The sequence below is a fragment of the Trachurus japonicus genome, chromosome 16 (genome assembly GCF_045865225.1).
Source record: "Trachurus japonicus isolate A0001 chromosome 16, Traja_1.0".
Taxonomy (NCBI): Eukaryota; Metazoa; Chordata; class Actinopteri; order Carangiformes; family Carangidae; genus Trachurus; species Trachurus japonicus.
Window position 1 is genome coordinate 12,554,644 of NC_140922.1, and position 13,183 is coordinate 12,567,826.

Here is a 13,183-nt window from a genome sequence, read left to right on the forward strand (position 1 = left end):
TCTGTCCTGTAGCTATGGAAACCCACACATGTGCGCACGCACACACACACACACACACAGCTTACTTTGCAGTGAGAGTGTAGGACAGGAAGGAAACAGGGGAGAGAGAGAGAGACAGAGAGAGAGCAAGAGAGAAATAGAGAGAGACGGCGGGGGAAACAGCAGATGAGGGTCACTGGGGTTTTCCACTGTGTAGGATTAGAAAAGAGATGAGAACTAGGTAAGGCAGAGAGAGGAGGGGAAACATACGTGTAGTCACTGGCAGCAGAAAGAAAGTGGAGACAGAGAAACGAGAGCGGCTAGTGAGTGAGCATCAGAAACAGTGAGAGGGCCAAAAGAGTTTCAACATCACTGATCCTCTTTGAGCTAACATCACTCAAACAGCTGTAGAGGAAGAGTACAGAGTGCCGAGGTCAAGCTCAGATATTTCACACACAGGTGGTGGATTAATCGAATGGGCTACAGTTTGCAAAGATGACCTGCAGTGAGGATCAGTACAATAAAGATGGAAAATGCTGCGATGGCTGTCCTGCAGGTGAGTCAATATCACAAAGTATCAGTATCAGTAACACTTCTTTTCTCTTTGGGTGATAAAATGATTCATAGGACTAAGCAAACCACTGTATCTGTTTTTTGAAAATATTCAGTCTGTCTGTGTAGCTTATATACCGAATCAGCATTTGTCAGACTTATAGCCTAATTCTACTGTACGTCTCTATTCTGTCTCAGGAGAGTATGTACAGGAGAGGTGTGACGCTTCAACTCCGACAAAGTGCGCTAAATGTGAACCTGGAAGAGGCTACACAGCCACAGAAAATCGCTTGAACAAGTGCCAAGTCTGCACTGTGTGCGGTTCCAGTAAGTCACACACATGCACATAAAGTATACTGTGTATGCACACACACACACACACACACACACACACACACACACACAAATCACAAGTGCAAAACACAAACAGTTCCTTCCTCTTCTCTCCCCGCTGCATTTTCAGAGTATAAATAGATACTTTGCAGTTGTTTCTTCATGTGAACACCATCACAAATCCACTTCACTTCTCCTGACCCAATGGGGGGGGGGGGGATTATTATATGGTGCTAAACATTAAAAGGTTTGGTTCAAAGTTTTTTTCAAACTCTATTTAAAAGTTTTGTGGAGACCCCAAAGTTTTAAAAGACACCATATACTGTATGTCTTTCTGGCTCATGTTTTGGGGAAATGATGAACAAGTTATCTGTAGTGTTTCTATTTGAAAAACCTCAGGCCTGTCAGTGGAAAACATTATGTGGTTTAAATGGAGAGTTGGAACAAGCCTGTACATGGATATATGATACTGTCAAATTCTCTGGGAAGTGAAGATGAAGGGTCTGATTACACAACAAGATATCTCACGCACTTCTTTGTGCTGTCGTGGATACATGGGCACAAAAATGAAACGTGAAAGAATAGGACCTCGTCTTTGAGATGGTTTTTGTATCTTGAAAGTGTGTGTTCACATAAAGATACAAAATCTAAAAAAGAAAATATGATACTGTCAGTGGGCAATAAGATTATTTTAGATACTTTGAAAGTAATAACCCCACATAAACTTTAACTGACTGTGATGTGTGTTAAGTTGACTGAACATGTGTGAACTCTTGTGCTTAAGTTCAGTGTATTTAACCCAGTTTTACTTCTTTTTTTTCTTTTTTCTTTTTTTTACAAATCTATTTCACGAATCAGCAGGTGAACCTATGTTTTCAAATTTAAGTCAAATCATGTCCTGTGACATACATTACATACATAAATAAGACACTCCAGTGTGCAGTGGTTGTAAAATAAAAGGACAAAGCACAACAAAGTGACAATACAACAAAAAACCTAGATAAAACTTTACAATACAGCTCAGTCACCATCCTAAAGCGGAAACATACATGAGGTATTGTTATTCTAATAACTGTATCTTCTAGGCCATGAAATCAGATTGTATATTAGTTATGATTATTTCCACACATGAAAATATTTTGCTGCATCACACATACAATCATCTTTTTCATCATATATACTCTGTGTTTATAATGTCCTGGTTGCTTCTGTGGTTAAAGTCTCCAGTCTCTGCAGGGGGAAAAGTCCTGGGGTCTTAACCTCACTTGACACAAGACACTCTCTTAATTTTTCTCTCTCTGACTTTTTCAGATAACAACTTGAACACATCATCGCACTGTACACCTACACAGAATACAGTGTGTGAGTGTACGTCTGGTTTCTACTGTAATAGTGATCAGTGTGACCACTGCCTGCCCTTAAAGAAATGCCCTGAGGGTTACGGAGTCATACATCCAGGTAGGACCGTGACGCCTGCAGGCATTCACATCTTACACAGTACTATACAACAATGACCGATCCCTTGTAAATCAGTGTTCGTGTTCATGTTTCATTCTTTCCTTCAGCCAACCGTACCACTGATGCAAAGTGTGGTCCGTGCCAAGTGGGAACCTATAGCAATGTGACGGACTCCTACTCAGCCTGTAAACCACATACCAAGTAAGACTATTACTGTTATTATTACTATTAAAGCTGAAGGAGGATGTCAGTGTGTCATGTGGTAAACTGCGAGTGAATCACACATTGGTGATCCATTGACACAGAGCAGAAATGAAACCCAAAAACATCCCACATTACACCTACTGAAACTTCATCTCTTCAGCACTGTTGGAATTGTGCAGTAAAGGTTGATTGATGTTGCTTTCAAGAAAATGTGGATTGTAGTAGGAACAGCATGATCAGATAAACAAATGTGTTAATTTTTTGGATTTTGTGCATCTTTTTTTTTTTAGATGTGACGAATTGGGGAGATTGTTTGAAGTTGCGGGAACTCCAAAAACTGATGCCGTCTGTGGTGACTTCTCAAGTAAGTCTCGATATTCAACTTCATTCTGTTGTTTCGCTTGTGTGTCCTTTCTCAAAATCTCAACCTTTAGCTTTGAACTTGTGCAATGTGGTGGCTGATCTTACGTCGAGTGACTCAGTGAGTTCCTGTTGGACTTCCGTTCCTGTGTCATATGACCAGGTTATTTGGAATTGGAGATGCAGTACAGATGGGAAATCATTTCAGGGGTAGGGATTAATCAGAGAAACTGGCTGTGGTTATGGTATATCTCATATTTTTTTTATAAAAATGTAGCAAAATGACAAAGTGAAAGCAGCTGTTTATGGTGATGAACCTACAGAGAGTTATCCCCTCAGTCACATTAACACGGTGTTTCATTAGAGTCTTAGCTCATTGTTCAGCTGTGTAACTTACAACTTTACTGTTTTGGTTGACTCTCACCGCTCTACAGTTGTTTTCTGCCACACGTCAACGCCTTCCACCCAGATATAGCGACTAGCTTGTGAAAATCTTGTGAACACAGAAGAGCATGTGGCAGCTAAAGACCAGATAGAGACCAAAACCACAGCTAGAAGAGACTTACATTTGACAAACATGACTCTAAATGAATGATGATGTTGCTCTGTAACTGCTGGGGGTGGAAATGAGCAATAGTTTTACATTTAGTGAAAAAGTGATTCTACTATTCTGCTGACGTGGTGATGTCTGTTATTGGGATTTCAGACTCTGGCTTCCTCACCAAAGTCCTAAGACATGCACACATGGTGACTTCTTGGTGCCTATAGGTGTGAACATGAGTGTGACAGGTTATTTGTGAGTCCGGTGATGATCCAGACTATATTTTTGCCCTGATCTGTGGATAACAAATATATTTTGGGTTTAAGTGAGGCTAAAAGTTAGTTAATCCCCATTGACTCCCATGTAAAAATGACCCAATCTACAGGAAAAAATAAATGTTTTCAACTGGGTACAAAAGGCTGTTGCTGTTTCTACAACTAATTATCCTCCTTGATGACAATTGTATGGCGATATAACTCAATAGATTACATTTTATGAAGGTTTAAAGTAACATGTAATTGAGGGCTTGCCTCTTTGAGTGATGTGCAGGAGAGCATGCTTGTTAGAAGATGTCATACTCTGTAGCCATGCACCCCTCCTCTTTGTATTAGCCAGGAGTTCAACACAGGTACAGCCAAGATGGCGACGGTGGAGAAGCCCACTTTGAGTTTTCAAACCGCTTCAGAAACCTATGGGTGATGTCATGGAGGCTCTGTCCGTCTTCATTTACAGCCTGTGGTTGACTGGGTCATGGCTCCGATCTCACCAGCATCAGTTGGCTGTTGCCTGGAGGTCAACAGAATAACACGCTCGCACTGGCAAAGATAATATGCTAAGGCTAACCAGGTGTTTACCCTGTTGTCTGATGCAGGTCGCCCGAAACGTCGCAAAGACATATTAGGTGATGATATATCATTAATAGGAGCACTTTTGGTGTGCAGACTCACCACCACAGTCATCCACATTTCAGCTTGTCAGCATTTGCACAAACCACCACTGAGACACGTATTATTGGTATTAAAACACACTAAGACTTTGGCCTAATGGTGGTGGTGGAAATTACATTTCTTCTAGAGGGACACATAAAAATTAAATATAGATAGAGAAGATAGAGAAAATTTGGGGTCTGTAAATCAAGTGTTAATGTATGTGGTATGCGTGTTTTTTTTCATTGCTTCCGCCTTCACCTCTCTAACAGTATTAATGAGAAAACAAGAGCAGTAATCAGTAATCATTCACTCCTCCTCTCTATTTCCCAGATGTTATGGTGTATTTATATGACGATGGGTAAGAAACCCCCTTTCTCTTTCTGTATTGTTATTCAGGGTGTTCCTGGATGTTGCCTGCAGGCCTGTGGTCCGGACTTGTGTTGACCGCACTCATCCTGTTTGCTGTTGTCATCTGCAGGAGGGCAAAACGCAGATCATACAATGCAGGTACGTGCCACACGTCACATGTGCCGGTTTCATCACTGCCTTTCACATACCTTTGTTCACACAGAAAAAAAAAGTCTTCCCGAAGAGGCGACAAAGCAGTGCATAAGCAGGCCTACTCAGTGGCATTAAGTGCGTACGTTGTTAGCCACAACTGTGAGACACTTTGAAGTCATACAGTTAAAGATCACTGCCGATCTATCTGCCCTCCCACTGTTTCCTTTACAGTGAATTAAAAAAAAATCTGAAAACTCTGAGTAAGGCAAAATGAAATTTACCTACCTGATTTTCCTATCACGTTTGAAATAACTCATTCATGGTATGTTCTTTTGTTTTCTTTTAAAATGTTTATCAGATAGTTAGTGTAGCCCTTTAAGGTTAAATAAGGAGCTGTAACACAATGCTAGACAAGCTCGATGATCATGACAAACTGAATGGGGAAACCACATCCTGTACAAATTCAGCCTGACACAGTTATTTGGTATAATGTGACGCACACTTCACAGGCAGCTCACTAATATAGAGAAACAGATTGTACGTATGCGACGCAGTCCCAGAACTGAATGTTTTGTCTGACGTTAGGTTGTAATTTCATTGACATTTACTGCAGTTCCAGTGAAGCGATGGGCCAATACTGGAACTTACAGAAGAAGTGCAGTGAATTAAGGGAAGTTCAGTCTTTGGAAACACATTTGCTGCTCCCCCACTCTGATAATAAGCTTTAAGATTAAAAGCACTAGTCGAAAGATTCAATCTGTGTTACAGTAGTTTAGTAGTACAGCAGTCACTTTGGTTGTGTTGGTAGTAATTTAGGTTGTTCACTGCAACAGAGAAACTACTCATGTCAGTGATTTCCAGTACTTTTTATTATCATCACAGTATGTCTTGTCTTGTTATCCTCATATCTTCTAAGGATGTTCTCCACCCAAATTACTAAAAGACATGTTTTCCTACTCATAGCAGGATGGTGCCTTGTAGATAGTTTCGGTTTTATCTTCTGAGGTTGTGAGATAGCAGTCTCTTCACCACCAGCACATTTTAGTTTGCAGAGTTCAGACCACTGTTTCTAAAACTGCTCATGGTCTGTGGTGTAGGGGTAAGAAACAGAGACTTTTTATATGGACAATCAGATGCTGAATTTTCTTAAACCCACTTTGGCTAAAAAAAAAGAAGCTCCGCTCAGTGTTGAGTTTACTCGAGTTTGATAGTTGAAGACTGCTTGCAAATTATTCTGTTGTAAAAGGAAAGTCTCTGCGTGGCGTGCTGACATAAAATATCCGTTTCAGGTTTAACCAGCACAGTTCGGTGACGTCACATCAAGTGTTGACGCCAGTAATGGCCCAGTATGTAAAACATACGACAGTGACGCAGGAACTTGAAGGCTCCAGTAAACCCAGTGAGAATGGACTTTCCATTGAAATAAAAGACATGAAGCATTTTTTTTTAATATTCATAGATTCAGATTTTTCTTCAATGAGGAAGGCGTAGATGTTATTTCAAGGAAGTTTAACGTTTTGCCTGGGCCCCAGCTGATAGCCTTATTTTAGAGATATTTGGTTTATTAAAGTGAGATACCAGGCAGGTCACCTCTACAGTACAAAGCACCTAGACAGTAGATTAAAAAAAAATCCTTGTTATTTGGAGTGATAATGTGGTGTGTATTACCAAACATATTCACAACTCAAATACCACAAAACCAGGTGTCACACAGTGGCTAGGGGGTATTTTGGGACACTTGAGATTTCTTCATTTCTGAGGCTGCTGTTCACTTTGAGATTAGTGCCTTGAGACTTATGTGAATTTACGCTACATAAATAAAAATGACTTGACTTGACTTTGACTAGTTGGTAATTCAGCCCTACTTTAAAGGTTTTCAAATGTCGGCTTGAAGTGGTGGTTTCAGTAGATTCCAATATCAACACATGGTCTTGTATTTAGTAGTAAGATGGTGAATGGAGGCACATGAGGTGCACATGCACCCCTGCATTGTGCTGTGGGGGAGGACTGCCATGCTTATTTTCAAGATTTTGATACTTTTTTCCAACCTATACACTCGACCCCATTGGAATCTCTCATAGTCGCTGTGAGTCAAACTTGACGACGGAGCATCTTTCTCTGTGAAAGAGGAAACAGGCTTTTCACAACCACCTTTCATGTCAGCAGGAGATGAGTCTTTATTACTCAAACGATGACTTTAAAGGGAATCAATTTAATTTACATGAGTCACACTGAGACTGGTATGTGAATTTTTCAGGTTTGTTTATTAAGAAGTTTTAAAAGTTTTGTAGTGTTTGCTCATTTTTATCAGGATCACATCTGAACAACTCTCGATACTCAAGAGCTGTATCTGTTATTGGTGGAGTGGTGTAACTGGTATTTTTTTCATTAAAATCTGACTATACACAGGAAAATAAATCTGGACTCAAATGTGAAATAAATGTTATTCACTTTTGCAATTTTTCTTCTTTTTTCAAAATTTACATAATTTGTCATATTATATAGGCTAGAAGAAAAGCTGTAGATATGTCTTGCTCAGTGTTGCCAAAATACAATAAAGTTTTAACAGAGAAATACAGCAAAACAATCTATATCAATTTTGTGTTTTCAGAAGAAAGTACGTTTTTATAAGTACACTTAATTTATGATTTCCTTTTGTTGTTACACCATTTGGCATTTGTCACTGATCTTATTATAGTGTCACCTATAGGCCACATGATGAGATATCAAGATGACAGACAAAAGTTGTTATTCTGCCATACACTTGGTGCAGTTGTTTTCCCCATATCCACTATGAATATAAAAGGCATCCATGTGAGCATAATAAATAAAAATCTTATTTTCTTATCCTCTTTCTATGAGAAAGGCAGGACCAGTGTTCCCTGTACCTTGACGGAGGTTGTTCCTGCACCGCTGCCCATATCAATGGAGCTGCCTTTACCGGCCACAGAGCTGAACGGACACTGCCAAGAGAGCTGCAAGTTACCGCTTTTCAACCCAGGTGATAAATCCCTCAACACTGTAGTAGCATGCTAATACACATGATGGAAGATGTCAAAAAGAGTCAATAAGAGGAGAAAAGAGAAGTGGCTTCAGTGCAGTGCAGTGCACAGGGTCACTGGAAGTATGAAGCTGATATTAATCATCTGTTATGGTCTCATAATCACCAATGTGGGATATTGGGGAGTGACATGTCAGACAGTGCTCTACCATTATCATCATCATCATTATTATTATTATTATTATTAAAACAAATTGCTCTTCAAACACTTGAACAGGAGCCATATTGTTGCCCAACTCATCACGTTAGTTTCCTTTGTTGATCGCTTTATTTTCAGAGTGAGAAGTATATTCCTCCCCACAGGACCAATCTGTGCTAATGTTCTATGTCTATAAATACTGTCAGGCCATTTAGTATTACAATACATCTTTACTTGTGAAGTGCAAAGTGTGTATTCACTCAACATTATTTTGAAGGATGGTGACACTGACTATTGATTTTTCTCCTCCTCAGATGAGAAGCTGGTCAGCTGCAGCATGGACAGCAGCCTTCCTATCACCCCATTCAAGGCCTCGGTGTCGTTCATCGATTCCAGTCACACCAATGGAAGTTTCCTCAGGACCTACTCAGAGCCACAGGAGGACGAGTGGTGTGGGACATAGCAACGTTAAATCTTGTAAGATTACACGGATGGAGTTGCTCTCTGGCTTTGGACATGCTGAGATATCTTTTTACAAATCCTTAACTTTTTACTATTTATACAAAAAAAAAAAAAAAAGCAGGGTTTCACTTTGTGTAGGGTCGAGGAGGGAGGATGATCATTTGTCGCCCCCTGCAGGACTTCCAGGAGAAGTTCACTTTAGGTGACATAACATTTCTTTGTAGCATTGAGGTTGAGGCTAATGGCTAAAATGATCATATGTGCATAATTGACTGTTGGATGAAAACACTGGTGCAGCTCTTTACTTGAATAATTTCCTTTGATGTGAATTTGTCTTTGAGAGGAGCTTCACAAGTATTAGCAGCGCTGTCTGTGGTCTTTAGCTGCAGCTCAGTGGTGTTAGTTAAAGGATGTCTCAGGTCATATTGTAGATTTCTCTTATTGTTGACAAATCCCATGAAAATACAAAAATGACCTACAAATTATTCCGATTAACAAGTATTGTCTGTGTAAATGTCATTTTTCTTTGTGAGATGCCGCTCCTTCGTTGTACTGGGTGATGATGTGTTTCTCCTTCATCATCGACATGGGCACTGTAGTTCATTTTGACAGTGTATTTACGTTTACTCCTGTTTTCTCAACACTTTCTAAAAGCTACAGTGCCCAGCTGTAGGACATAACTAAACCTGTTTTAGGAACCATATATCTTTGCATTTGTGATCCATTTGTAAAGATACACAGAGCAGTGGGTTGAGTGGCACAGGCTTGGTAAGGAAGTGAAGACTTAGAGAACCGGAGTAGTTTGTTGTTGTTGTTGGATTTTTAATGGAATTTGTTGACAGAAGAGAAAGATTTGTCAATCCCTGGATTATCCTTTTATGTAAAATATGTCTTTGTAATTATGATTTAGAGGATATCTAATTTAACTTAAACTTCAGCAGAGGATTCAGCCAAAAAACACAAACCTCTCTATCTTCATTATGATGTTAATTGTGACTGTAGAATTTCAGTAGGCTATAATTTATAAAATTCTTCAGAAATGCAGCACACACAGAAAAACAGACGCCAGCAAGTCGGAGTGTAATGTTATGTATTAAACATGGATGGGTGATGCCTGACAGATGTCTGATTTGTTTAGAACATAGTGGAGATAGATAGTGCAATATGAGGACACGTGTTGGGAATGTTTACACAAGTCGAGAGTCTTTCTGCTCTGTTACTCTCTTCTCAGTTAGTATCATTGCACAGACTGGACACAATTAACAACAAGTAGCTACTGTACATAACAGTATGTGATATCCTCCCCCAAAATATTGTTGATTATAATAAAAAAAAAATCTATAAACATTTTAATTCTTGCACCAAGTTCTTGACTATTACTATTTTCTGTTAAGAATAAATTGAGGTTATTTAACTAAATACATGTCTCTATACAACCTCAATTTTCCTTCTTGAAGACTTGCTTGGCAATGACGCCCTGAACTCTCATCTCCTGCAGAGAGGAAAAAGAGGGAAGAGGGGGGGTAAATGAATAGTGGAAATCAATATGACAGTTTGGCACATCAAAGGAGAACTAAATGAGTGATACACAAACCTGGGATTGTATCCAAAACACCCTCCCCACCCCCCTCTGTCCCTCATCCTTTGACCTTGTAATCTGTCTCCCCCTCTCTCCCTCTCTATTCCTCGTCTACTTATCTCCTCTCTGTAGCCCCCCCATCCCCTCCCATCCCCCTTCCTCCATCTATCCCTCCCCTCACTCATTCTTCATTAGTCACTCTCTGCTCCCTTCTCCTGCTTTGTGAAACCTCTAAAGAAAAATCCACCATCTTAAAGCCTGATCCTCGCTGGGATTTCTTTCCCAATTCTCTCCTGAATCTGGACGCAGCATTAACAACACGCTGTTTTTGTAACAGAGGTATTTCAAATCCTGTGAGAGCTATTTACTGGAACAATGCTGATTGTTAGAAAATCTTAATCGGCGCTGACACTTAAGCTATAATCTTAAAATGAGAAGGTTCAATCCTCTCACTGCTTTCCCTGGGCCCCGAGATATAGTAGCATTTCACCTAAACACGCACCGAGGAGTCTCCTGCAAGCTCCTCACAAAGGAAGCACAGTGTAACAGAGTACGGCAGCGACTTCCGACCCTCCTCTCATTTGCATGTGCTCATTTCGCATATCATTTTCAGCATCTTTTTCCCTCTGTGCTTCCATTTTCCTTGTTCCGTATCCCTCCCCCTAGTCTCTCCCTTCTCTGCTCTGACCTCCCCTTCACCTCTTTTACACTCCATCCTTACATACTCCATCCTTACCAAATGCAGCTTGTCACCCTCCAGCCAGTGCGTCCATCCTCGGCCCTCTTTCTCTCCTCGCTGTACACACAACAGTTTGTCTCCCTCCCAGCTCACTGTAGTCTGCACAAGCACAGAAACGTTGCGTGTAATTAGTATGTAAAGTGGCCCACACATTCAATCACAAGAGCTTTTGTGCAGTGCAAAAGGACGGCCAGGAGTTCAAACTGTTTTTTCTCCTCTCTTCTTTTCTTTTTTTTTTTAGCTTCTGCTTTTCTATTGTGTTGCTTCCGTTTCCTTATTTTTTCACAGTAAGACACTGCTGCTTTTTCTGATTCAAGCACAGGATTTTTAATGGATTTGTGAGCTGAAAACTATCAAAGTTTTTTTTTTTTTATTCATTTCTTTCTCTTCTCTCACACACATCGCTCTTTGTAGGCCGAGGCTGGGATTTGAGCAGCGGGGGGCAGTTACAACACAAAATCACAGCAGCGGGTGGGTCAACTCTGCTCTGACACTCGCAAATTTTAAAAAAAACAAACACACACATACAAACCAGACTTATGTAACAAGTAATGAAACTGCAAATGCAACCATTGACATCTAGAATGCACGCGTGTCCAAACAAGTGAATCCGCATATTTAAGAAAGACAACAACAACAACACAACTTCACACCTGACAGGTACGTCCATCCACTGGCCCCAGGTCCTCAGTGAACTCTTCTCCAATATGGAAATCCATGTTGAAGTTCTTCAGGGTGGTGATGGTGCGGATCTTCATGGACCCTGTGGCTGGATCATGGGTGATCTCTTTGGTGGGCTTCAAGAGACACACAATCTTCCTCAGAGCAAAATTAATATCTGAGGGTAGAGACAGAGGGAATAACACAAGCTATAAATCAAAGTTATTTCACTGCAGGGGAGCTCTGTTACACACTGAGTGAGCGCATTTTCTATTGTGTGTGTGGGTGTGTGCAAGACTGGGGTCATGTAAAGGACAAGGTGGAGTTTTCATTACACTAATGTGCTGCTGAAAACGAAGATGATCCCACATCATAAAATCAGTAATAATTACCTGAGAAAAGATTAACTTAAAGCAAAAAAAAAAAAAAGCAATGAAATAAAGTGCAACAAAGTCTGAATATGGAAGATGAGGAGGAGGAGGAGGAGCTTCGTATTGTCTGTACTTGGCAGAGACGTGTATTTGTTTAATAGCTTACAGCTGTTAAAGGTACCATGAGAAGTCTTACCTAAGGCTGCGAGGTAGGAGTCCATGTTATCCTGCTCTGCCATGTGGTAGGTGCCGGAGTAATTAGGTTTAGCCATGTTTCTCCTTTTGATCGTTGCAGACGAGCTCAAATCAAATCTCTTCTCTTTCTTCTTGTTGTTTTCCTCGGGTCCACAGAAAATCTGACGCCTACTTTGGTGTCACTTTCCCTTGCGCAACCTCTTAGGACAATGCCTGGATTGAAACGGGGAGGCTGTGCGTAAAAATGAGACTGAGACGATGAGCGTTGCGTTTGAGGCTCCGGTTACAGTATGCAGCCAAGTAAGTGTGCAGCCGGGGAGTTGTGGAGCCTGTTGCAGGAGAGCGGGGTTTTTCTGCAGCTCCACATGCAGGGGGAGGTTCGTTCATCTTTCCCAACGCTTGACTCACAGGGATCAGCGCAGGCAGAGGCGGCGCTTCACACCCAATGCAACATGTGGTGGGTGGGGTGATGATGCCACTGAGCATGTTAAATGTGACAGACTTGTTTTGGGTTCGTGCTGTGTGTTGTCTGCAGACTCGGATGTCAATACAATCCAGATGGGTAATCTCAAGGTATTCAAAGTATTGATGTCAGGTGAAAGGACACACACTCTCATGGTGCAGAAACACACTGGGTCGCTCAGGTCCAGATTTATTTGTTTAAACTTTACCAGTGTAGTAGAGACAAACGATGCCACCAGGGGGTCGGTCAATTTCTTTACACTACAGCCAGGGCCGTTGCTAGGAATTCTGGGCCCCCTGAAAGAATATTAAGGTGGGCCCCTGCCCCCTGACTTTTCCACTTTTTTTCTTAGACTACGTATGTATTATCATTTTTTATTTAGCCTACTTTGTTTTGATCCTAATGCAGCATTACTATGAGTATTAATCAGGGTCTTATGCAGAATAATTCAGTCATACAAAGATTAGACTACTGGGGTTTTTGTGGGCCCCACTGGGCGCTGGGCCCCTATAGAGTTATCACCACCTTTCTCCCCTATACAACGGCCCTGACTACAGCCACCAGAGCAGTGGGCACAGACGAGTTAAAGACTCCCCAAACTGAACGAGACTCTACACATGTTTTGCATCTCTTCATGGTCATTTTGCATGCAGTACA

The 13,183-nt window shown here is 40.9% G+C and overlaps 2 protein-coding genes across 2 annotated transcripts; one reads left to right on the forward strand and one right to left on the reverse strand.

Moving 5' to 3' along the window:
* Positions 1–65: 65 nt before the first annotated feature.
* On the forward strand, positions 66–9,601 carry LOC146971938 (tumor necrosis factor receptor superfamily member 5). The gene is made up of 8 exons (XM_085801602.1): positions 66–535; positions 730–858; positions 2,176–2,322; positions 2,430–2,523; positions 2,817–2,890; positions 4,753–4,863; positions 7,724–7,858; positions 8,372–9,601. The coding sequence occupies exons 1-8, from the start codon at positions 475–477 to the stop codon at positions 8,518–8,520; spliced, it is 900 nt and encodes a 299-aa protein (XP_085657728.1). The 5' UTR covers positions 66–474; the 3' UTR covers positions 8,521–9,601.
* Positions 9,593–12,496, reverse strand: rbp5 (retinol binding protein 1a, cellular). Its single transcript, XM_085801590.1, has 4 exons — positions 12,065–12,496; positions 11,491–11,675; positions 10,835–10,936; positions 9,593–10,011 (listed from the first exon to the last, which is right to left on the reverse strand). The coding sequence occupies exons 1-4, from the start codon at positions 12,138–12,140 to the stop codon at positions 9,958–9,960; spliced, it is 417 nt and encodes a 138-aa protein (XP_085657716.1). The 5' UTR covers positions 12,141–12,496; the 3' UTR covers positions 9,593–9,957.
* Positions 12,497–13,183: the final 687 nt, after the last annotated feature.

Coding starts and splice junctions, on each gene's coding strand:
- rbp5 (XM_085801590.1), bottom strand. CDS start 12,140: ATGGCTAAACCTAATTACTCCGGCACCTACCACATGGCAGAGCAGGAT. Junction 11,676..12,064: donor CTCCTACCTCGCAGCCTTAG/GTAAGACTTCTC, acceptor CTCTACCCTCAG/ATATTAATTTTGCTCTGAGG. Junction 10,012..10,834: donor AGGGTGACAAGCTGCATTTG/GTAAGGATGGAG, acceptor TCCTCTCTGCAG/GAGATGAGAGTTCAGGGCGT.
- LOC146971938 (XM_085801602.1), top strand. CDS start 475: ATGACCTGCAGTGAGGATCAGTACAATAAAGATGGAAAATGCTGCGAT. Junction 859..2,175: donor CTGCACTGTGTGCGGTTCCA/GTAAGTCACACA, acceptor TGACTTTTTCAG/ATAACAACTTGAACACATCA. Junction 2,524..2,816: donor GCCTGTAAACCACATACCAA/GTAAGACTATTA, acceptor TTTTTTTTTTAG/ATGTGACGAATTGGGGAGAT.